General features: G+C 43.5%; 1 protein-coding gene across 1 annotated transcript; it reads left to right on the plus strand.

The window, feature by feature from the left end:
• The first annotated feature begins 55 nt into the window (after positions 1–55).
• Positions 56–20,716, plus strand: LOC134454744 (NLR family CARD domain-containing protein 3-like). Its single transcript, XM_063205901.1, has 2 exons — positions 56–1,734; positions 20,452–20,716. Exons 1-2 carry the CDS (start codon positions 179–181, stop codon positions 20,633–20,635), a joined length of 1,740 nt encoding a protein of 579 aa, XP_063061971.1. The 5' UTR covers positions 56–178; the 3' UTR covers positions 20,636–20,716.
• Positions 20,717–26,146: the final 5,430 nt, after the last annotated feature.

A 26,146-nucleotide genomic window follows, 5' to 3' on the forward strand; every position in this document is an offset into this window, starting at 1 on the left:
CACGGCAGGGTGGAGAGGATTTGTCATTAATGAACACGAGGTCAGACAGATAGAGAGGGCATCCTGGAGAGAAGCAGCACAAGGCAGGCCAATCAAATGCAGTGACATCATCAAGCGCTTATCTGAAAAAGGCAGTCAGTTATCTAAACAAGTCAAGCCCTCATCTAAACAAGTCAAGATGTCTAAGAAAGTCAAACCAATTGGAATTGTGCTGACAAAGGGAGTGGCTGGCATTGGAAAAACCGTCTCTGTGCAGAAGTTCATTCTGGACTGGGCTGAAGGCACGTCCAATCAGGATGTTGACTTCATATTTCCTCTTCCTTTCCGTGAGCTGAATCTGATGAAGGACAAAACCATCAGTCTAGTTGATCTCATTAGGCACTTTTTCTCATATGTGAAGGATCCAAGAGTCGTCACCAGTTTAGAGAACAGAGTCATGTTCATCTTTGATGGTCTTGATGAGTGTCGACTTCCTCTAGATTTTCGCTGCAACCCAGAGTGCTCTGATGTGACAGAGTTAGTTCCAGTTGACGTGCTGCTGACAAACCTCATCAAGGGAAACCTGCTTCCCTTTGCTCTCCTCTGGATCACCACCCGGCCAGCAGCAGCCAATCGGATCCCTCCAAAGTTTGTTTACCAGGTGACAGAAATAAGGGGATTTAACGACTCACAGAAGGAAGAATACTTCCTGAAGAAGCTCTGTGATGAGAGCCTGGCCAGCAGAATCATCGCTCACCTGAGGTCATGCAGGAGCCTCTTCATCATGTGCCACATTCCAGTCTTCAGCTGGATTTTAGCTACAGTAGTAGAGAGAACATCAGATGGATCAGGGAGTGTAAAGATGCCAAGGACTCTCACTCAGATGTACACACATTTCCTGATCATTCAGGTCAGAATTAGAAATACCAAATACACAGAGCTAGAAGAGAGAAACGAAGAGATGATTTTCAAACTGGGCAAACTGGCTTTCCAACAGCTGGAGATAGGAAATCTGATTTTCTATGAGGGAGACCTAAGGCAGTGTGGCATTGATGTCACAGAAGCATCCGTATACTCAGGAGTGTGTACTCAGATCTTCAGAGAGGAGGCTGGACTGTACCAGGGGAAAGTGTTCAGCTTTGTGCATCTCAGTATTCAGGAGTTTCTGGCAGCGTTATATGTGTTCCTCTGTTTCATCAGCAGAGGAAGAAAAATGTCTGACCAACAGCAAACCTCTGAGCTCTCTGCTCTGCTCAGGGTGGCAACACTTCATGACCTACACAAGACTGCAGTGGATCTGGCGTTGCAGAGTAGGAATGGACACCTGGACCTTTTCCTTCGCTTCCTCCTGGGCCTCTCACTGGAGTCCAATCAGAGTCTCTTAAGACAACTACTGCCACAGACAAAAAGCCGATCACAAAGCTCAGAGCAAACAGTCCAGTTACTCAAACAGGAGATCAGAGATCATAGGGAGGCAGACAGAAGTGTCAACCTGTTCTACTGTCTGAATGAGTTGAATCAGCATGCTGTAGTGGAGCACATTGAAAAGAGCTCAGGAACACTGACTATAGAGATGCTCTTACCAGGACAGTGGAAGACTGAGAAGTTTAAGTTCAAGACTTCAACAGAGTATCTGGATGGATTTGACCTGCAGAAGTACATACAGACACCAGAGATGGATCAGACTGACCTCCTCAGCCCAGATGACGTCCTCCAGAAGCTGACTGATGTGTTCACATCATCCACCTCAGCAGAGTGAGTGTGCCTTTCTTTCTTTCTTTCTTTCTTTCTTTCTTTCTTTCTTTCTTTCTTTCTTTCTTTCTTTCTTTCTTTCTTTCTTTCTTTCTTTCTTTCTTTCTTTCTTTCTTTCTTTCTTTCTTTTTTTCTATCTATCTAGCACCGGTAATGTAGGTACACAGTCGCGTAATCAGAATTCTCACACGGACCGCACCACGTATGTAATTGAAGTTACGTTAATGTATGGGAAGCTGCATGTGGATTTACTCCTCGTGCGGCTATACCAGGAATTGAAGGTAAAAATCTTGTTTGGGAATTTAATTAATTATGAATTAATTAATATTAATAAACAAATTAATTAAAATGTAATTTAAGGACCGTCTCATAAAATCCTTGGTTAAGGACCGTCTCATAAAATCCTTGGATTATCAATCACAATATTCAACAATAAATTGCTAAACACAGAATTAATAATAAGTTTTGTACTGGGGTTACTCAGCGGGGCACAGTGAACAATGAGACCTATTCTCTGTGATCAGCTGGGGTACACAAGCACAAAGGTTGATCTGAAGGCAAAGTTCTAATAATAGGTTGGTTGGGTGTACAAAGTAACAAGGACAACAAAATGCAATCAAATGATTTACTTTTATTAACTACTAGGATAACTAATAAAATGCATTACATTCAAAGTCGGTTAAATGGAATAATAACAATAATAAGGCACAATAATATAAAACAAGAAAGAAATAAAAGAGGGGAAAAGAAAGAAGAGGGGAACAGGCTTTCAGCCTGTGTGTGTGTGTGTGTGTGTGTGTGTGTGTGTGTGTGTGTGTGTGTGTGTGTGTGTGTGTGTGTGTGTGTGTGTGTGTGCGTGTGCGTGTGCGTGTGTGTGTAGCAGAGGTCTGGTTGCTATAGGCTACCACGTGTGTGTGGTTGACTAAGCTAGCATTAGCTACAGAAAGCATAGACAATGGAAAGGCTACTGATAAGTAGCTGCTTAGCAAAGGCCTAATGTCGATTAGGCAGGGCCCAAAGGGTCCACAACAATGTCTGGGGTTTCTGTAATAAATGCACACAATTGCTAGTGGAATGGCGAGAGAAATGAAGGGGATGAGAGAGTAGTAGTCAGTGGGAGGAACTCACGCTGATTACTATGTATGTGTCTGTTGCTGGGCAACAATGGCGTCCTCTCGGCTAGGTTAACGTTAGCATCAGAACCGTGAACAATAGGGATAGCTAGCAGCTATGTAGCAAGTAAACCGTGTGGTTTCAGGCGCTTCAAGTCCCTTGGTGGACGTGCAAATGTATCAAAGGGTTCTGGAATTAACGATAACAAGTCCGAGTAGAACAGGGAGAGAAATAAAACGAAATAAAAGAAATAGCAAGTGGGAGACGTTGCCGTCTACGCAGCCATTACGAGTTGTAAAACTACAGGAAGTGGGGTTTCAGCGCTGCAAGCCCAACTTGGCTAATGGCTAACTTGCAGAGCGCTCAGAGCAGGGTTGACTATTCAGAGAATGGGTTACTACAGATTATGCACTCAAAGTGTATAAAAGAGTCCCGAAACGCTCGGAGGGTTCTGAGAATCAAGTATTTAGAAAGGGAGAGAGTGAAAGAACGCGAGAGAGGGAGAGAAAGACAGAGAGGGGAAAGAGAGATGGAATTCTAGTGGCTATGCGTGTCTGTGTAAACAAATGGTTAGCGTTGCTTTGCTAACCTAGGGCCTGCTATGGCCCGTTACAACAAAGGCGCAGCGCGTGTACTTCTGGACTAGTAAGCGAAACGGACACGCTATGACGGTCCTCGGAGAGTTCCGAACATTGATGGTTAAATCAATACTTGAACTATTCCGTGCGAACGCCACAAGCGGGGTCGCTAGGCTCAGTAGCCAGTAATACAGAATGGGTTAGCAGAGGGGAACCTAAGCTAAGAAGAAGGATAGACAGAGAAGCAGGAGAAATGCAAATAAACATGTGCACATGAAAAATAACTCAAGTCATAGTTCAAAAACACATCTATCTCAGTACATAAGCTATGCCCAGTGCCTACTGTGTGAGATGAAGAGGAAGATCCAGTTTCCAAAGGGCTCGGTACGTCCGTCTGGAAATGGGGATTGCAGTCCACGTTTCTCTCGTCCTCGGGGGGTGCAAAAGTCTTTCTTTGTTGCGGCTTCGAGATTCTTCGGTTGAATCCCAAATGCGAGAAGTTTGTTCCACGGAGGCGTGCGTGGCCTTTCTCGCGGTGAGCTCGCCTTAGCCCACAGTGTCCGGAAAGTCTTCAGATATGACCAGGCAAGATCTAAGACTTGACGTGAGGAATTCTTTGCAAAGGTGTTTTAAGCTTACAGTGTGTGTAAGATGAACTAAGCAGTCTATGTTTGTTATTCGGCCAGATATCAAACAATACTTTGTCCAAAATTGTTGCGCAAGTCTCTATAGTGTCTTGTCCGTCCCGCAGTCAAAACTAGAGTGAGGAACAATGGGCCCTTGGGAAACACTTCACGTGTGGCCAGGTGATTGTGAAAGGGGCTTTGGTCACAGCGCCTCCTAAAGGAGGAGGACTGAGAACAACATGGCAGGGACCCTGGGCCAGCCATTTGGCAATCAGAGGGAAAGTAACTCTTATACTAATGATTATTGATGACCTTCGTCTCAATCATCATCAGTTTGAGTCACATGATTCTCATAACTTTGTCATGAGTTTCTCTGCGTAGAGAAGTGGCAGGAATTGTACCTACACTATCTATCTATCTATCTATCTATCTATCTATCTATCTATCTATCTATCTATCTATCTATCTATCTATCTATCTATCTATCTATCTATCTATCTATCTATCTACAGTTGAGGACGATATTACAGTTTTTCTCAATTGGTTTTGTAAATTTCTCACAACAGAATAATGATTCTCAAAAGTCTTTGTTCAATTGTGACTTCCTGGTGTTACCTGTGCACATGGTCAAATCAGTTTCTCATTGTTTTCGGCATATAGCAAATGCTCTCGTCCACCATGCCATGGCTATATACAATTCTCAGTGATATCGTACATTATCAATTGCTTTTGTCATATCACTCAAAAAGCTGTGTCACTGAATGCATGAAACTATCTCAATCGTATCCGATCAACGTAATATAAAGCTGAATTTACAACATTTCCCATCCAATCTAAACAACATTTCGCTTCAGAAAAGATCCTCAAGAGTGTACTATTCAATTGACAACATGAGAAATTGACTTGACTAGCTTGTCCATACACTATATATAAACTTTATTCACAGACTCAACGTCCAGATACAATACAATACATTATAAAAGACATACAAAACATTAAAAACATAACCCCCCCCAAGCACACACACACACACACACACACACACACACACTCACAAACACACACACACACACACACACACACACACACACACACACACACACACACACACACACACACACACACACACACACACACACACACACACACACACACACACACACACACACACACACACACACTCATTACTTTAAAAATACTCAGACTGACTATAGGCCCATGTACAATTGACTTTTCCAATGTTTCCAGATGTCTGAATTGTATTGGGTATCACTTTCCTTTACATTGGACAAACACAGTATAATACCATTTCTTGATGAAGTCAATCTACACATAAATTTATACATGAGATTCCTAAGAATAGCCTGAAATGTGGGCACATTTACAGAGACAAACAGAGTACTTGCACTTTCCCACCTGGGAGCCTTAAGCAGGATTCTAAGAGCATCATTGTACGCCTCCTTAATCTTATTTATTTTTGCTCAACTGTAGCTACACCAAAGATGAGCTGTGTACAGTGGTGTACAGTAAGTCCTGAACAGATATATATTTTACTTCCATTGTACACATATAGAATTTTCGTGCCAGCATATTTGCTTGAGCATAACGTTTGCAACATTTGTGCTGAATATCATCATCATCACATAGGTCACTCCTAAGAATGTGACCTAAGTATTTAGCTTTGGTTACAGTTGTCAGCTCACTGTCATTTAGAGAAAAAGAAGGGAAGTGTAGCTTTTATCCTCCTTATTCCTAAAAAGCATTACAACACTCTTTTTAGAGTTATATTTGATGTCACACTCTATACCATACTCTGAGCAGACTCTGAGCAGTTGCTGAAGACCAGCACTATAGGGAGACAGGACAACCAGGTCATCAGCATACAATAAATGATTAATGACCTTATCCCCAACCATACACCCAGTCTTACATTAATTTAATTTCCTGGATAGATCATCCATGTAAAGATTAAAAAGAAAAGGGGAAAGAATACCACCTTGCCTGACCCCATTGGTGACCAAGAACTGGCTAGAGAAAGCTTGGCCCCATCTAACCTGCATGGTTTGATGGGAATACCAGTACTGTAAGATTCATATTAAGTATAAAGGGACCGCTCGTTGATGTAGTTTTAAAAACAGTTTCCCATGGTTAACACGGTCAAATGCCCTGGACGCATCTAAAAAACATGTAAATACTGTTGAGTTCTTCTTCTTATATGTATATATGATCTCTTTCAATGCATATATACACAAATTTGTTCCATGTTTATGCTTAAAACCAACTTGATTGTCAGTTGTTTCCACATATCCTTGGAGCCTCTCTAAAATGATCCGCTCTAGAACTTTGGAAATTATACTAGCAAGTGCAATGGGCCTATAGTTGTCAATACTAGATGCTTTACATGTTTTATCTTTGATAACTGGTACCAGAAGCACAGATAACAAAGAGTGGGGCAATATGCCATGTGCTAATAGGCCAGAGAAACACAAGGCAAGTAGCACTGAGAGTCTGTAACTAGCATATTTCAGATGCTCAGCAATGATTCCCAATGGCATTGCACACCTCGTCTGGTCTAATAACCATACCAACATCATGACTAACATCATCTACTTTAAAAGCAGCACGTTGAACACAGTTAAAAAATTCCCCAAAATGCTTCGCCCATATCTCAGCAATATTCTCATCCCCAGATACACCATTTACAGTGGAGGGAAGAGGCATCTTGCTGTTGTTAATGACTTTAACTTCACTCCAGAATTCCTGGATATCATTTTGATAGAGTTTTCTAGCCATTGAGTTTGACCTCATCGTTTGCTCATTTCTTTTCACATAGCATACAGTATATTTAAACCTGGCATTAGTGACCTTCTTATGCTGAAACTCTGGGTCATATTTTACTTTCCCAGCTGCTACCCAGTTTCTTAAAGCCTCTTTTGCCTCAGAGTGGAGCTCTGCCACTTATTCATTCCATCCGGGCCTGATCTTTTGTTTTTTCTTATCTTGAATAAAATGCTTACCATCAATAATCAAACATTTCACTATATTTTCATACAGGTTGACTAAGTTATTCTGGTGAACTTAATTTTGACAGTAAGTATCACAGCAGAAAACTACATGTGGTATAGGAACACTGCTCAAGCTATTATCAGTTAATGTAGTGTACTTCCGAAGGTCACACTGAGAGAGCTTAGCCCAGTCTATCTTTCTACAAGTATGTTGTCTTCCATTATTAGTTGCCAGTGCTGGTAGACTATTCAGATTCAATACCATAGAGATGGGAATGTGGTCTGATATGGACATATCATACAGAATCTTTATCTCAGATAAACAGTCATGGGCATCAGCAGTGCATATACAGTGGTCTAGCCAGGATGTTGTATGCCATGCCTCACTGATATATGTATAGTTATTCTCATGCATCAGCACTTTACTGGAGAGGACTAATTTACTGTTTTGACAAAAGTGCTGCAAGTGTTGTCCAAACAGAGACTGGATATCTGAAACATCAGAATTCAGATCACCCACCACAAATATAGATGTGCTTTCACTTTCTGTAATAAAAGAGCTGAAAATTCATTTTCGTTTTGGTTGCATTCATATGGAGTATACACATTTAAAATAATAAAGTCATTTTTCTCAAATGTAACTATGATCGCTATAGCCCAGTCCACATCTAAGCGTATCACAGTTATCACTGGATCATACTTTTTTTGCCAGAATATGGCCACACCACCAGGTATCCGGCCACGTACTAGTCCCAAACTTAAATCAGTTGTAGACTCTCCTGCCCCGTAGAAGTCATTATGCACCGAATTAAGTCTCTCGAGATCCTGTTTGGCCAGCAGGGTCTCTTGTATGCATAGAATGTCCGCGCTGTCAAAGAGTTGGTCAATCACAATGCGTCGCGCTTTGTCACTAGCGCTCTGACCTAAGCGCAGTCCCCGCGCATTGTAAAACACAACTCTCATGGCAGCAGTCCAACCTTGACCGCGGCAGATGCCCCGGCCTCAGACACATTATTATTGCTCCTTGCCACCCCAAGAGTTTTTAAATCCACAGTTTTTCGTGCCTCGAAGAAGCGGCGCACAAAGATTCCTTCTGGCCAGAGCTCCGGCTCATACATTTCTTCGACCTTTGCGCATTCTGCTGTAATTTTAAACGAATTATATCGCTTTTGAACACTGTCAATCTTTTGGCAAGTCACATCCCGATGTAGTTTGCCTTTGAGGTAACAAGTCAATTCTTCCGAATCTACATCGGGGGAAAATCTTGAGGCGAAGGCACTCACCAGCTTGGTTTTAACGACCCGTATAGATCCACAGGCACCGGTTCCAACGACACCACTTTTCTTCTCCCTCCGAGTTGAGTTCAACCGTGGTTTTTGGCGAGGCTGGGATGTCACTTTATCAGACATGTGCTGTCGTTGTCGCCCCTTCTTGACTACACTGCTGTATGGTGGGGAAGCAGGTAGAATAGGAAGATGGATTGCATTCCCCACTGCCGTGTTTACCGCAGGGTCCATGACACTAGGCGTGCGCCCGGGCTCGATGTGACAGTAGGCTCCGTGCCCACAGGTACCCGCCTCGCGTCGTCCACACCTGGGTTCGCAGCCTCCTCCTCACTGCCCGGTGGCAGGGCCGCATTCTTCGCGGGGGTTCCGCACTTCTCAACAGCACACAGACGCTGGTTTAGTCCGATTGCATTCGAGCGGAGGTCATCACTGTGTCCCGTCTGCTCAGACACCGCTTGCTTCAGGGATGATGTGTCCGCACTCACACGTTCCAATGTCCGCAGCATACATGAAACGTCAATGCTGTTGTAGGTTATAGGAGGAAGTTCATCGAGGTTATGTGACAAAAAGCGAGGGATGTTTTCCCCGGCCTCGTTAAGCACCTTTAGACAACTCTTGACATTGTTTGCGTCTTTCTGTGGCCCTTTGTGCGTAACAAAACGCTGCGTTGTATTGGGGCACAGATCAAAGTGCCTTCTTCGAGTTTTCGGACCCAAAGTGATTCACAGTCAACAGTATAATGTCCTCCTGACTGAGTGTCTTCATTTTTACCACAAGAAAGTTCCACCAATGTTTTGCCGTTTGCTGTAGTATAAATCTCTGGTTTTAGTCGTGCTTTACTCAGAGTGGCAGCACCTTTACCTGCATCGGCCGCCATCTTGGATCATCACTATGACACAATGACTAACCTTTCTGCTGGCGCTGATACGTTCATTGACACAAAAACTTGGTTTTTAAAGACAAATAAGGGTTTTGAGCAAGAGACTCGGTTTTGCACGTTATCCACCGTGATTTGCCATTTGTTAAAGCTGTTTTGAGAATTAATATTATGTTTTGCAAATTGATAGAGAGATTCGAGAAATGTACAAAACCAATTGAGAAATACTGTAACATCCCGTTCCCAGTTTCAGCTTACAGTTTTTCTCGATTGCTTACACACATTTTTCGGAATCAGTTCTCGAATTCTCAAAACTCTACACACAAATCTCCAAACCTCACACACAACTGGCAAAACTCCTCACTACCTCTGAAAAATGCACGTCTTGTCTCAAAACAATGTACTCTCTTCTAAAAAGGTAATTTTGTTCTCAAATCACACACACAAGCAGTCATTTTAACACACTCTTATGTGAACCATTGAACACTAATATGCACAAGGTAAAACTCTATACTCAACTTGATACACAGTAGAAACCTATTTTCTTCAGTGTTCTACTTACTAAAGAGGGTATTTTTCTGTAGTAAAATACTGAAATATTGTTTTTAGACTCAGAGTACACAGATGTGTATATATTTTACATATTTTTCTGACATTTAAAAAATTGCACTAATTTATTGTAAAATATTGGGTAACCACATGAAAGAGATGTCTTGTATACCATATTTTTTAGTTAAAAAACTAAACAAATGTGTTTTTTCATCAATATGACATGTAATGTGTGTCCTTATGGGGTGATGATTTCAGATTGTAAAGCGGTATGAAGAGAGTTGAACATAGTATGGCAGTTGATTTTAATATTTTGAATGACAGTGTGTTCAATGCGACAACCAGGGTTTTTCTTCATGAAAATTGTGTGTAATCCAGAGAATTGTGTGTAGTGGTTTGAAAAGAGTGTGTTTTAAAACTTAAATGTAAGTGTAAAGAAGGAATTGTGTTTAGTGTTCAGTGACATTGGTTAGGGGAGTTGGGAAATGGGTGAGATGTTCCGAGAATTGTGTGTGAAGTACCAGAAATTGTGTGCAAGCATTCGAGAAAAACCGTAATAGGAACCAATACAAATCCAATTATATTCATCATTAATTATAACCAATACCAATACAATACGAATAAGAAGTATTAACATTTGATCTCTATATATGAGGTCTATATATGAGCTTCATCAAATCCTTGTCTAGTACAAATTCACCATTTATAATAGAAGTGTGATGTGCACTTAACTACATACTGTATATACAGTATAACAGAGGGACCATTGGGTTAATGTCATGCAGGTCTCGATTTTGCCCCGAGGGGCGTAATTGCGCATTTTGGTTATTTCATTGAAAAAAAAGTTAAAAACAAATAATTTACGGGTCGTATGTTTGACACCCCTGATCTAGTGGCATGCTTGGGAACTCTCTGTGTTGTACGGTCTGACAGCAATGACTCATAGAAGCAGATGTGTGCTTTTCCATCCAGAAAAAGAAAATATTCAGAGAAAAAAAACATCTTATTTCAGTCCAGACTAATTTCGTTTTCCTTTTGAAAAGTTAGCTGTGTGCCATTTAAGATTTTTCAGTGCTACAATGCTCTACTGCCCTTGTGATAAATAACTAGATTCGGTTTTGGTGGTAGGCCTAAATGAAAGTAGGTTCATGATTAATTCCTGTGAATTCAACTCAAACCTCATGTCTAAAGTCCAAATATTCACTGGCATATGCTAATTGCTGTCTTTGGAAATGACTAGAAGAGTATTTTAAAAGAATGTCTGTACAGCACCTTTGATAGCATTGTTGAATTGTCGCAAGCTCTTAGCAGCATTGCATCATTAGGCCTACAGTGACTGGATTGTAGGGGTAATTGCAGTTATGCAATTGAGATTACATTAATGGGCTCGACGAATAACTCCTCATACCATGGGTAACCAAGATATGTAGGAACAATCGCGTTTTGGGAGATTTATCAATTATGACTTATGTAACAAGCTCGACTTATGTAAGTCACAATTAATCAATCAAAAATGTAAATAAATCAGTCTCATTAATAAATCAGTCTCATAAATAAATCAGTCTCATAAGTAAATCAGTCTCATTTGATTTGGATATTAATCTCAGTATTTCACAATGAATTGCAAAAGATCAAGACTAATATGAGTACTTGTACACGTTGTGATTGGCAGTACAATGAAGCAGTCGCCTTCCAGGTATGAGACTGTTAGCTAGCACGAGCTCAGAAAGTTGCAGAGAGCACAGGACAATTAATGTCTGGCGGACAGTACAGTGGAAAGGTTCTACTCAAATTGTACCGAGAGGTACGGGGGTTGTCCTGGGGTTTCTACAAACGTGATTATTCTCGAGGGAGAGGGAGAGAGGAAAAGGGAGAGAGAGAGAGAGAGAGAGAGAGAGAGAGAGAGAGAGAGAGAGAAGCGGTGACTGTGTGTCAGTAGGAACAGCTTATGCTGTGGAGATTAGCAGCTGGCTAGCTAATCAAGGCAGGGCCTGTTGAGGCCGTGCACACAGTAACAAGCAGGCGCGCACAGATGTTTAGTAATTGCACGATCGCATTCGAGAGGTTCACGGAGCGTTCCGTGAACATTTATCCGTGAACATTTATATGCGTCCAAACAATGCTTGAAAACACTCCGATCGTTTCGAATGAGACGTAGCAACTAGTAAACAACCGGGAGAGAGTTAGTGATAGCAGATTGCTAACTGAACAGAAGGGGAGACAAAAGGGGATCAGACATGTATATGAAAATCAGCTGAGCTTACTTCAAAACACATCTAAACTGACAGTAGAGTAATATTGCCCAGATATGCCTACTGTGAAGGAGATGAAAAGGCTTCCAGCCTTCTCAGGAGAGAGTGGTTATCCTCGGAGGTTGTGGTCGGCTTGTTCAACACAGCGCTCGCAGTCTGTGTCCAAGGCGTCCGATACTCGGTGTGTAGGCGAGTGTCCACAACAGCACACGCAGTCTGCAGGGTCCAAACGTCCGCTCCAGCGAGACAGGAAGGGTTGGGAAAAGTTACACGCACAGTCCGGCCGTGCGATGCTTTAGGCGTGAAACAATTGATGCATCAAAGTTCCACAAATGAATCCGGATGAAGTCTTGAGCAGGAACGTCCAGGCTACCGACTTGTTAATGGGCTACTGCCTTCCAACAGTAGAAACCAAAGACTCTGTTGTCTCTGATTGAAACTTTGCAAAGAAAATGAACTTACAGCTGTTTAGGGATGAACTAAGCGTTACATTATCTGTATTCGGCCTAAATATCAGATAAAAGCTATGTTCAGAGTTTGTGTGCACAGTCTCTTGTACTGCACGGCAGCGCAGCTCCGTCCTGCTTCAGAGCAAACGGAGAAGAGAGACAGTATACTGTTTGTAGCATGGTTTTGTATTAGCTTACTGTAGATCACTGTAAGGGGGCGTCCTTCAGTGGTACATTGTAAACAGTCTTTTGGGCTCAGCGCCCTCTAGTGGAAGGGAGGAGAAATGGCTGGGAGACCCTACACTGGATTGTAGTATTGAAGTCCTTATTAGTATTGAACTCTTTAATGTGCAGACTTAAATTATTGATGGGAAATTTGAAATTACATAAAAACACAGATGGTAGAAAAATACTTTCATTAACCCGCAGACACCTAAGCATTTCCTTAACACCTAATTTTACTAAGTCTCTGATTCAGAGACTTGTATGTTCATTTTCGAGAATTCTGTAGAAACATTGAAAATCTGCAATAGTGGGCGTCAGTGAAACACTTATCTACATGATTCTCACATACACAAACACAGATAGCCTACAGGTGTACACACCTGTCTGTGTATTCCAATGGATTAGCACCCAGGTATTATGCATCATACTTTTCTCAAAACCTTATGTTTCCCACATTTCTGGCACATCAAAATCACATCTTTGGAGAAAAAAAAGAGTAGCCTACATATTAAATAATTCCTTCTACAATGGTTAAAATTCATTCAGAAAAAGACAGATAGCAGTCGGCTATATAAAAACATCTCCAAGGAAGAGCTGGAGCTGTATGCAAAGACCAGCTACCCTGAAACACACCACTTGGCTCCCCAGGCTACATCCCATGTCCACCACCTCCAACCATCGCCTTTGACATCTCCCCCAAGACAGAGCGAGCTTGCAGAGGTCCTGAGGAAAGCACGATCAGCCTCGGCACCTGGGCCAAATGGACTCCCCTACAAGTTCTTCAAGAACAGTCCACAAGTGACAGCAGTCCTGTGGAGGCTCATGAGGGTGGCTTGGAAAAAGGGATCCATTCCGTCTGAGTGGCAGCAGGCAGTTGGTGTATTCAAAAAGAGGCAACCTCTACCACCATCAAGCAGTTCAGAAGCATAGCTTTACTGAATATGGAGGGGAAGCTTTTCTTTTCAATCCTTACAAGGAGGATGACCAACTTTCTGACTGCCAATGGATACATCGACACAACTTGCCAGAAGGCGGGGATCCCTGGGTTACCTGGATGTACCGAACACTCAGCCGTGATCTGGGAGCAGATTCAACGGGCCAAAAGGGAGCGCACTGACCTCCATGTGGTGTGCCTAGACTTGGCCAATGCATACGGGTCAGTTCCGCACAAGCTGATTGATTACGCGCTAGAATTCTTCCACATTCCAACGTCAGTCAGCAGCATCATAGGCAGGTACTTTAGCTTAACCTCAGAAGGCTCTGCAACAGGGTGGCAACAACTGGAGGTGGGCATCACTATGGGCTGCGCAATCTCCCCAATACTCTTTGTGGCTGCAATCGAGATCGGTCATCCTCCGTTTGAGGCTACCATCAGGAGAGAGGCTCCCTGCACTGAGAGGGTACATGGACGACGTGACAACCATCCTACAGACGGCTCCATATACATCCAGGGTTCTCAAACGCTTGGATGAGCTTACCCAGTGGGCGAGAATGAAGATCAAGCCAGCCAAGTCCCGGAGCCTGTCAATCAGAAGAGGAGTAAGCACCGATAGGGTGGTGTTCACGGCAGGAGGTGAGAGGATACCTCTGCTATCGGAGCAATCTATTAGGAGCCTTGGGACGGAATACACTGACCTCTCTGACAGGCAGATGGGCAAACTTGTGCAACAACAACTAGGTCACGGCCTGGCCAGGATTGACAGCAGCCAACTCCCAGGGGAAATTCAAACTGTAGTATAATCAGTTCACACTATTCCAGCGTGTGATGTGACCACTTAAAGTGTGCAAAATACCATCATCCACAGCCAGCAAGCTGGACAGCATTGCGAACACATGGTTGGGCCTCCCTCGCTGTTTTTCTAACACAGGACTGTTCGGAAAGAACACACTTCAGGAAAAGGCCCGCCTTGTGTTCGATCTGAAGGAGTCCAGGGATAAGAGCTGCGGCAGTAGCCGTACGAGCGGGGCGCAAATGGAGAAGTGGATCAGGCTGTCAGCAGGCTACAGCACAGAGAGCTCACAGGGAGAGTGCAGGTCGGCCGGGCTGGAGTAGGCTTCGGAGAAGCAGTTACCTTCTGGTCAAAAGCCTCAAGGGAGCAAAGGAAGGCCATGATCATGGAAGAAGTTGCTCGAGAAGAACAGGAGCAGTATCTCATCAAAGCCGTGTCCCAGGGAAAGCAAGGGGCGTGGACCAGGTGGGAGGACACCTTCAACAGGGTCATTTCCTGGCAGGACATTTGTCAAGTCTCAGCTTCATGGTTAGAGCAGCTTATGACACTATGACACTCTGCCGTGCCCCCAAACCCTTTCCACCTGGTTTGGGAGTGAGGACAAGTGCCCTCTGTGCGAAAGCGAGAAAGTAGGCCTCCAACACATCCTGGCATCATGCAAAGTGGCACTGTCTCAAGGACGGCTCCGATGGCGGCACAACCAAGTGCTCAGGAAGTTCGCAGAGCACTTGGAGGTGAGAAGAACAACGGTTAACTCCTCAACAGCCAGCTCAACACCTGCCATCTCCTTCGTACGGCCAGGAGAGACCCAGCAACTGACACAAGTCAGTCAAGATCGTTGCAGACCCCTGGAAAGGCGTGGGAAATGGCCTGGACAGGCAACTCAGCTTCCCAAGCGAAATTGTCCTAAGGCCAGACATCGGTGATGTGGTCCGGAGCTGTCAAACGCGTCCTCTTCATTGAGTTGACTGTTCCTTGGGAAGAAGGGATACCATCAGCTCATGAGTTCAAACGGCTGAAGTACACCGAGCTGACAGCAGAGTGCAGAGAAACAGGGTGGGCAGCATCCATACACCCAGTGGAGGTGGGGTGCAGGGGTTTCATCGGGTCAGTGATGAAGCTTCTCTCCACGCTGTTGGAACAACAGGGGCAAGACTTCAGCGAGCGATCAAGGAGCTAGCAGAAGAGGCAGAAAAGGCAAGCTACTGGTTGTGCTTCTCCATACAAGACTTCACTACTGGGTGGCAACGGCTTGAAGTCCGAATCGCAATGGGATGTGCGATTTCTCCGATACTATTTGTAGCAGCATTTGAGATCATTCTCATCATTGCAAGAGAAATGGTCGGAGGGATCAAACTGCCAAATGGTCAGATAAGGAGCTCTATGGACGACGTCTCCTCCCTCCTTCAGACAGCAGCATGTACAGCAAGACTGCTGAAGAGGATGGATGAGCTGATGTCATGGGCCCGAATGAAGATCAAGCCCTCTAAGTCTCGCAGCCCGTCACTTAGGAAAGGAGTCAGGAACAACTGCACCACCTTTCTTGTCGGAGGGGAAAAGATACCACTTCTTGCCGAGCAACCCATCAGAAGTCTGGGGAGGCAGTACACCGCGGAACTATCTGATAAACAGATGGGGAACACCGTCATGAAACAGCTATATGACGGCTTGGCAAGGATCGACCAAAGCCAACTCCCTAGGAAGTACAAGGTTTGGTGCTACCAGTTTACACTCTACCAGAGGGTAATGTGTCCCCTGAAAATGAGCGAGATCCCCTCATCAACTGTGACTAAGATGGATGGGAAAGCCAACTCATTTATACGAAAGTGGTTGGGGTTGCCACGTTGCCTATCTGAAGCTGGCCTCTTTGGAAGAAATATGCTGCAACTATCAATGAAGTCACTACAGTTGGGCTACATGCAAGAGAAGACCAGGTTGGTGCTTGGGCTTCGGTAGTCCACAGACGAGTCAGTCAGGAAGGCTAACGCCAGAGTCCTGACTGGCCGCAAGTGGAACGCCCACACCAAGGTCGACCAAGCTGTAAGCCGTCTGCAGCACAGGGAAATCATGGGCAGAGTGCAGGTAGGTAGAGCAGGCCTAGGATGGGGAGATGCACCAAGATTCTGGTCCAAGGCCCACTGCAAGGAAAGGAAAGAGATGGTGGTGGCGGAGGTGACGAGGATGGAGGAAGACCGCTACAAGATCAAGGCTGTGTCTCAGGGACGGAAGGGAAGCTTGACAACCTGGGAGGGAATCTCAAACAGGAACATCAGTTGGTCAGATGTGTGGAAGATCCCACAGGCAAGGCTCAGCTTCCTTATACGCTCAACCTATGACACGCTCCCCTGTCCTCGGAACCTCCACCAGTGGTTTGGAAATGAGGAATGTTGCGCACTCTGCAATGCTCCCAATGCAAGCCTCCAGCATATCTTGTAAGGCTGTAAAATCGCGCTATCACAAGGCCGCTACAGATGGCGCCACGACCAAGTCTTAAGAAAGCTAGCCAAAGTACTGGAGGAGTGCAGACAGGATAGCAGAATACCATCGCTGACAGAGGACCCCACCACCTTTGTCGCGGAAGGAGGGATCAGAAGTATCAGGCAAAGAGAAACATCAAGGCCCTTCAGTCCCGGCCAGGAGTGGAGCATGAAGGTTGACTTGGACAGGAAGCTTCTGTTTCCCACAGAGATTACCACCACATCTCTCCGCCCAGACATAGTGGCGTGGTCCACAAAGGCAAGAGCGGTGGCTCTCATTGAGCTCACCGTGCCAATGGAGGAAGGAATCGAGGCTGCCTTCGAGCTGAAAAAGGCCAAGTACTCTGAGCTGGCTGCAGAATGCCGAGAGGCGGGTTGGAAGACTACCATCTACCCAGTGGAGGTTGGATGCAGAGGCTTTATGGGGTTGTTGACTATACGCCTCCTAAAGGATGTTGGAGTCACTGGAAGGAGGCTTAAGAAGGCAACAAAGGAACTGACAGAGGAGGCGGAGAAAGGGAGCTTTTGGCTATGGCTGCGGAGGAAGGACAGAAACTGGGGGAAGAACACCGAACTCCCAGACAGCAGCGGCAGGGAACAGCAAGCCTATAACCCATCCATCTTGCACTTTTGGCACTTCACTCAACACTGTTGCCGCCCCAGCAACCAACGCACCCGAGCACAGCTGCTCGGAAGGGGTTAAAGCCAGCAGCCAACGAACACCAAACAGCTCAACTGCCTTTTTTCCCCGTTCTTTTTTTTTTTTTTTAAAGCTTATCAAATGTATGGAACGTATGTATTGTTGGAGCAAGCTGTACGCCAGGAGCAGATTGTCAGTGAGACTGGCCACTCACTGTCGGCCCACCGGCTGGAGTTGGCGGTGTTGTGGTTCAGGGCTGAAACACCAAGGCTGGACACCACCTGACGATATCTGCTTCTGGCGTAAGGCTACAGCTACCTGCGAAGCTGGTTGAGGAAGGCACCTCCTCTGCATGCATTATGAATCGTATTCCCTATGTTTGTCTAGTAATTGATACAATAAATATGTTTGTGTCACATGTCTTTTTTTCTCTCGCTGACCCATGGGCACCGGAGGAGGTGTGACAGGCAGCAATGCCCAGCAGGTATGAACAGCTACCTGTACAATCCTGAGTTAAGATCAGTCAATGTAAGGCACTATATAGCTCTTTGTAAATCTTGCCATTTGCAATGCAATGCGTTTCCGAGGGTCAAATCACAAAAAAACGCATCACAAATCACAAAAAGACTTAAATTGTGACTCATTACTGTTTGACATAATCAAACAGGTTGAGGTTAGCTTGAGACCTAAAACGTAAGGGTGCAGTTATAGGGTACACTTTGGAAGGGATTCAGTGACAGTGCCTTACAGCGGGTTTTAGGGTTGCCAAATGTGATCAATGATTACCAACCCAAAAACACTAAAAAGAACGTCTTAAGACTAAAATCCTACCAGAATTAGCCAGAAGTCTTGATTTATATGACCACCAATCTACAGAATACGAACCTGCCCAAAGCCTTTTTTTAACCCATACATGATCGGAAACCGCTCCATCTGGTAACACTGACGGGTGTCATAAGAACCCGAGAAAATCATTCTCTTTATCTATTCTATAGTGTTTGAGTGTTTTTTTTCTTTGTGTAAGAGCATGCCCCTGTGAAATTCACATGGCTAGTCTTACTGCACTGAAAAAATAAATAACAGAAAGTAGACAATGAAATCAAGCGGGCGAAGTTGGTGTCAATTGTGCTCAAGATAGATTTTGAACATACTGGACGTAGAAATCTAGACGCCCCTAGCGACCGCAAATTGAATTTGCTCCCGGGGGCAGTCTAGCGGACCCCGGTCGTTTTGCGAGGCTGAAAGTTATCCGATGACAGGGCCAATCAAATCGCGAATAGTGAGATGGGGGGCCGGGCTACCTAGTAAACACAGAAAACTTTCTCCCCTCATCCCCACCTCATCCCCACAACCATATCTGCGACTGAACATTCCACCTGCACTACTATATTTGTGACTGAACTTTCAACCTGCACTAACTCAAAACATGCCACACACACGCACGCACGCGCGCGCACACACGCACACGCACACACACACACACACACAGACACACACACACAGACACACAGACACACAGACACACAGACACACAGACACACAGACACACACACCGGTGTGTGAATGTGAGTGTGAATGGGTGAATGTGAGGCATACAATATAAAGCGCTTTGAGTGCTCGAAGGAGTGGAAAGGCGCTATATAAATGCAGTCCATCCATTTACAATTTGATTCAATTCAAATCAATGGTTAATATTTTTTACAGGCTTGGCTTGTAGAATGTTATATAAATCAACAAAAGCTGAAATATCTGCATGCATTTCGTTTGAGGGCCATCTTTATTATGGTCAGTATTATTGTTACTGCATGACCATTATAAAATGCCTCACAAAATTAGTGCAATAATTATTGTGGAGGAATCGATTAATTGAATCGTGGGCTGTTGGATCGATTCAAACGATTATTATGTACACCCCTAATAGGCTTACTGTATATTGACCTATACAGCAAATCATATTACATTACAGCTGTCATGATGGTTAAGAAAAGTATGGGTCCTGAGGAGGCCAAATGAGTGAGTCAAGGGAACCACTAGCCAAACTGGTCGGTGGGCAAAAAAGTTAGTATCATCACTGCCATGATGCGTTTGACATTGACAGAGGCATTGCATGGGAGTTATGGCAGCCCAGATATCCTTGATGCTTTGCTGGGAGCTGTTCTTGTTTGTTGGTCTGGTGACCCACACTTCTCTCTTCAATATACCCTGTAGATTTCCATGCCACATTGTGGTGCTTTGGCGGTATGAACATTCTAACTCACCAGAAATAAGCCCCATTGAAAATGAATGGCAGTGATTAAGACAAAGAGGGACCTAACCAAGTATTGAACATTGACATGTTATGTAGAAAGTACCACATTTCAAGTGATTTGATGTGAATTGGAAATGCTTTCTTTTTTTTTGAAGAACATGGTGATTTTATTACAATATTCTAATAATGTGAAATAAACACAAAATTCACCATTTCATGTTTTTTTTTAATTGGAAGGCCAAAATATGTAAAACTGAACAAATTAATAATTGGAATAGTTCAAAATCTGGGCAATGCATCTACAATCCATGAAAGTTAAACATTATTATTGATGGAATTATGGAAATAAATTATATAAAATAATGAATAAAATAAAACTTTCACGATATTCTAATTATATGGCCGGGACCTGTAGTTTCCCCTGGGGAACATATAGGCCAAGGGAGCAGTGTAAGACAAAGGGAACAGACAGTGTGAAACAGCATATAAAACGCATAACATAAATGTGAATATAAAGCAAAGTCTTTGCTACAGATTATAATTATTTCTACAGTGTGTGTGCGTGTGCGTGTGCGTGTGCGTGTGCGTGTGTGTGTGTGTTGAGGTTTATGTGTGTATGGTGCAGATGTGTTGGATGTGTTACTGTATTCTGATGTCTCTCCCAGGCTGGAGTGGTGTCCCCTGTCAGGGCAGAGTTGTTCCTATATGGCCTCTGCCCTGACCTCACACTCCTCAAGTCTTACACAGCTGACACTGAAGGGACCAGACCCATCATATTCATCATCACTGACTGTGTCCTCTTCAGCTGGGTGTCATCCAGACTGCAAGCCCTGGGAGTTGAGGTACTAAACATTCACTCTACACATCCCCCCTCCCATCTTCAAGATCTCATTCAGAACAGACAGATAACATGCATGGATGCTTTTAGACAGGGGCCAGGATGGGCCAGGGCCCCTGTAGAATTGCTCCAGGCCCCCTGCTATGGCCCCTGTGCAGAGCAGCCGAAGATTAAATTCTTAACGCTGGCTGAGGAACGTAGCAAGCTTGCAACGTGCATTGGTGCACTCCAAGCGCAACACACACAGGAGGTTGTCTCAGGCTCAGGAAAAGCGGGGGCACAGAATTGTGAACTTGTTATACACAGCCTTCCAATTTATTATGCAAATTAAATTTTCACTGATTTCCCTAAATCAATATAAATGACAGTCATCATAATGTTCAAGTCATCAGCCATTAGTGTGCAATTCAAACGTTTTTGAATAAACCTTCCAAAGATGATATTTAAAAAAAGAAAAAAAACTTCAAATGCTCTGTTTTCAACTGTTCCGAATTATTACACAAAACAATTTTATAGTGTTGTTAAGAACTGAAAATGGGACAAAAGGAAAGAAATTCGGATTACATCAAAACAGTTGAAATATGGTACTCTGTAAATTACATTTCAATGTTCAATACTTAGTAAGCTCTTTGCCTTAGTCACTGGAATGCTGCGTTTAACATTGTATGTACAGTTGAGGACGATATTATTAGCCCCCCTCCTGAAATTAGACATTTCTCTTGATTTCTCAGTAAGAATGACCATTATTAACCGTTTCTGTTATTCTGGAAACAAATACACTGATGGAGATAATGTTCAATGAGTTGAATTTGGATTTTTCTATTGTTACGATGAGTTTAAACAAAAAAGGGTAAAAATGACAAGGACAAAATGATTAGCCCCCTGATCATTAATAGTCAATATGGCGGCATTTATGAACCAAAACTGACAACAGGCTCTGATAAGTTGCTACCTAGGTTGGCACATGCCCCACTAGGGATTTTGGCCCATTTCTTCACTGCAAAGTGTTCTTGCTGGTCCAAATCACATGGATGCTGAGCATAGTCATTAACCACAGACTCTCAATGAGATTGAGGATTGGACTTTGAGAGGGTGATTCCAATATTGTGGTTTTAGTGTCCTTGAAGAACCTTTGAACTAATCTAAATGTATGCTTTGGGTTACAATGTTGTTGGAAGACCCAGCAATCCAGATTCAGACCCAGACTCCCTGTGTCTGAGGCTGAATAACAGACTAAACTTGATGCCCCACCACTGTGTGTAACTGTAGAAACTGCTTGGCCTCATTAGACCAAAGAAGCATTGGACACCTGCCTAGATGATTGTTATTGACCTGGCCTCACCTGGAGTTTTTTCCCCCACCAAGAAAGACAGTTGTTAGTGCTTGTCATCATATTGGGCTTTGGGGCCGTCATCACAGAAGAACCCCTTTACTAAAGGCAGTGCATATCAGAGTGTTATTGAGCTTTGCCTGTGAACATTTGAAAGTCAAAAATGAGTTTTGAACATCTCTGCTTTCATCTGATGATATTCAATTGCACCTGCTTTGATGCATGAATTCTGCTTCTGTCAGGTGAAGAAAGGGATAGGCCTTGAATCGTTATAAGATGGTTTCCACAATTAAACATGGTGGTGGATACATCATTCTGTGGCAGCCTCAGCCACAGGAAACCTTGTTTGGGTGTACGGCACCATAAAAACTGAAAATTGTGATAGAATGTGGAAAGTGACCTTGCAAAAATATGCTCATAGAGGGAGCTAAGATCTTCACTGGATCTTTCAATAAGATAATAACCCAAAACTTGCATCCAAAATAGTTCAAATGTTCCTCAAGGATACTAAAACCATGGTCATGGAGTGGTTCAGACCTCAATCCTTTAGATAGTATTTGAAGAGTGCTGAAAATGAATGTCCATCCTCAACATCGATGCCATTTGGACCAGCTTAACTATTTGCAACGAAAAAAATGGGCCAAAATCCCTGGTAGGACATGTGCCAACATAGTTAACAACTAATCAAAGTGCCTGGTGTCAATTTTTGTTCATAAATGGCACTGTATTGACTATTAATGATAAGGGGGCTAATAATTTTGTCCTTGCCATTTTTACACTTTTTTGTTTAAACTCATTGTGAAAATGGAAAAGTCCAAATTTAACTTATTGGATACTATCTCCATGGTGTATTTATTTCCAGAATAACACACATTTATTAATAATGATCATTCTCAATGATCAATGAAGAGATATGTCTAATTTCAGGAGGGGGGCTAGTAATATCGTCCTCAACTGTATGTCCAAGACAAATATCCTTCAGGACAATTAAAAGAATCTTGAATCTTGAGTCTTGAACATTGAAGTCAATGGCAGAGGCATTGCATGGAGTTATGGAAGCCCAGATAGCTTTGCTGTCAGCTGTTTTTGTTTGTTTGATCTGGTGACCCACACGTCACTCTTCAATATACTCTTTAGATTTCCATGACACGTTTTGGTGCTTTGGTGGTATGAGCGTTCTAACAAACCAGACATAACATCCCAATGATTTCCAATAGGGTTTTATTCCTGGTGACAAAAGCTATTTCAAAAACACATGAGAGAAGGGGTGGATTTTGTGTGTGTGTGTGTGTGTGTGTGTGTGTGTGTGTGTGTGTGTGTGTGTGTGTGTGTGTGTGTGTGTGTGTGTGTGTGTGTGTGTGTGTGTGTGTGTGTGTGTGTGTGTGTGTGTGTGTGTGTGTGTGTGTGTGTGTTGTCATTTGTCATTTTGTGTGTGTACAGTGTCATGATACTAGATGTGTGTTTTTCTTTCTCTCAGGCTGGAGAGGTATACTCTGACAGAGGAGATCTGCTCCTATCTGTTCTCTGCTCTGACCTCACACACATCTACACTCTATGGGGAACGCCTGAAGACAGAGGAGGTGGAACGACTATGCTCAACTCTTAGTCATCAAGACTGCAGACTGGAGACACTACAGTAAGCAACACTTGGTGTGTGTGTGTGTGTGTGTGTGTGTGTGTGTGTGTGTGTGTGTGTGTTTGAAAGCCCAGAACTGTAATCACTAATAGACTAAATGGTATGAAGGTAAAGATCAATAGTCAGCAGGGCTGGACTGGCCATCTGGCGTACCGGGCAAATCCCGGTGGGCCCTCGCGCGTCTCGGGCCCTCTGAGGGCCAGAAATAATAATAATAAAATGTATATTTTCTTTTTTTTTTGTCTGCGACGGTTAAAAAAAAGACACATCGGAGCCCATTGGATGCTTCTCTTGATGCACATTGTGCTAGTCCAATGAAATGCTTTGGTTCTCGAAGGCCCACCCCTCCCTTCAGACCCTCTTTTGACAAAACTCATCATCACCCCAAATGTAGTTGACTAGCTATGCTGTTAAAACTGGACGACGGAGAGGACGTAAAATGGAGAAAGAAAAGAGTGGCTATGACAAGCGCAAGACAAAGAGAAAGCAGAAACTTAGAGGAAGCAACAAAATGTGCTAAAATCACTGACTTATTAAAAACTAACAGCATAGCCTAATCTCGCGCTCATGTTTCGGCCCGGAGATGGGGAACCACTGCCAGACAGCTCGATCTCAGGTTGGGACAGACAGTGGGGCTGTGGCCGCGAGTGTCATGAAGACTGGTGGCATGGGCGTTTTTAGACAGAGGCCAGGGTGGGCCTGGGCCCCTGTAGAATTGGTCCTGCCACCCCCCCTAGGGCCCCTGTGCCAGCCAGTGATAAAAAAAAAAAGTCTAACGGCTGGCGTGAAGAGCGGAACAGGTTTGCAACGTACATTGACGGACGCAACACACACAGGAAGAGACTAGGAGGGTCAGTTGTTCCAGGCACAGGCACAGAGGGGGTACAGAATTAGGTCCTAGTGACATTACACGTGTTGGGTAGGGGGGCCTTCGTCAATACTTTGCCCCCAGGCTTGGGTGAGGTGCTGCCACTGTACGCACTCGACTCAGCTCGCGCACTGTTCCAGTCTGCTGCAAGCGGCGACCTGCAGACTTGTGACCTAGAACTTCTTAACTTTTTTGGAGCTATCATAGCTGGACTTAATGGAGTTGGACTACATACTGAAGTGAGGAAACAATTAATTTCTTAAAGTTTTTGTAGGAGAGGAATAAGCCAGTTTTAAACGGAATGGTGGCATGCATTTGGTTTGGGCACTGTATGTGGCTGAGTTAAAAGGCTATTCTATGTGGTGCTATTTTAACGGGCTAAAACAGTTCTCAGATTCTTAACGGTATTTAATTGCCATCCCAACTGTGTGTCCAGCACTGCTGGTAAGGCTGCTCATGAGTTTTACCATATAGGCTACAGTAGCCTAGCTTACAAAACATTGCTGTTTGAAATGATTTGGGAGCAAAATAGGAGCGAAATACATCGCCATATGACACAAACTACCGGACAAAATACCTTATACGTTGGATTTGGCCTGTAATTCAAAGGAAATATTCGCACAATTTCAAGTAAATCCGTTAGTTTTCCTTGTCTCTTCAGTCTGTTTCGTTTCTGTTCCCACTGTTCTGTCGCTATATTCAAGTGCAAGCAACGCAACGCCAGACTTAAGAACCAGTGTTGCCAGGTGTAGAACGAGAAATAAGCAACTAGTGTTGCCAGGTGTAGAACGAGAAATAAGCTGTTTTGGGCTTTTTTTCTAAAACAAAAGCTAGAGAAATTAGCAGCCGCTTATAATCATTTAACCCTTCTTCCTTGAAAGATCGGTGACGCTACTGGGACTGACTGCCCCGTGGTGGAGATTTTAGGCTATTTTATGTAATGCTGCATTTTCTCTTATTTGAGACTTTGTTGGATAGGGAAATATAAACTGTAAATTAAAAAAAATATTATTGAAATGAAAAAGTGATAAAAAGAAATGGCGATTAATTTAAATTCATGATTTTATCTCATTTTTAAATTCAATTTCAGTCTTTTCGTTACACTGTGACATTTTTTTTCCAAAACCGCACAGCCCTAGTTGGTATGTTCTTGCCATTATATTTTTTCCATAATAATACTAATTGATATAGCACATTTCAAACAGGGCATGCAGCTCATTGTGATTTAACAGTTAGATTAAATATGAAATAGGTAAGTTGATTGACCCATTGATGTCAAATACTGTGTAGCTCATCATTGACCCTAGCGCCAGGAGCTGCATGATGTAGCTCATGAAATTCCACATTTTTTTTAAATGAAGAAAGTTTGCATGTTTGAGCTGAATGAATGTGTTCTAATGCAAGATGAGGCGGCTTTTAATTCAATTAATTACATGCTTTACGTGCTTCAGATGCTGAAGAAGCTGTTTTTGCAGGTATTTTAGGCAACACTGGGTTTACGTAGAAAAAGGCCAATATTTGGCAAAAGTAAGGTCAAAGAATATAGGGTACATGGCCCTCCCTCAAAACATGTGAGCCCCTCTCAGGCCCCTGTGGTAATTTTGGACTTAAAACGCCACCAGTCTGGTGGAGGAGGGGGGTGTAGATCATATTGGATGTAGTGTGATGCAGTTGGGTAGTGTGATGTA

The sequence above is a fragment of the Engraulis encrasicolus genome, chromosome 8 (genome assembly GCF_034702125.1).
Source record: "Engraulis encrasicolus isolate BLACKSEA-1 chromosome 8, IST_EnEncr_1.0, whole genome shotgun sequence".
Lineage (NCBI taxonomy): Eukaryota > Metazoa > Chordata > Actinopteri > Clupeiformes > Engraulidae > Engraulis > Engraulis encrasicolus.

Coding starts and splice junctions, on each gene's coding strand:
- LOC134454744 (XM_063205901.1), top strand. CDS start 179: ATGTCTAAGAAAGTCAAACCAATTGGAATTGTGCTGACAAAGGGAGTG. Junction 1,735..20,451: donor ACATCATCCACCTCAGCAGA/GTGAGTGTGCCT, acceptor TGTCTCTCCCAG/GCTGGAGTGGTGTCCCCTGT.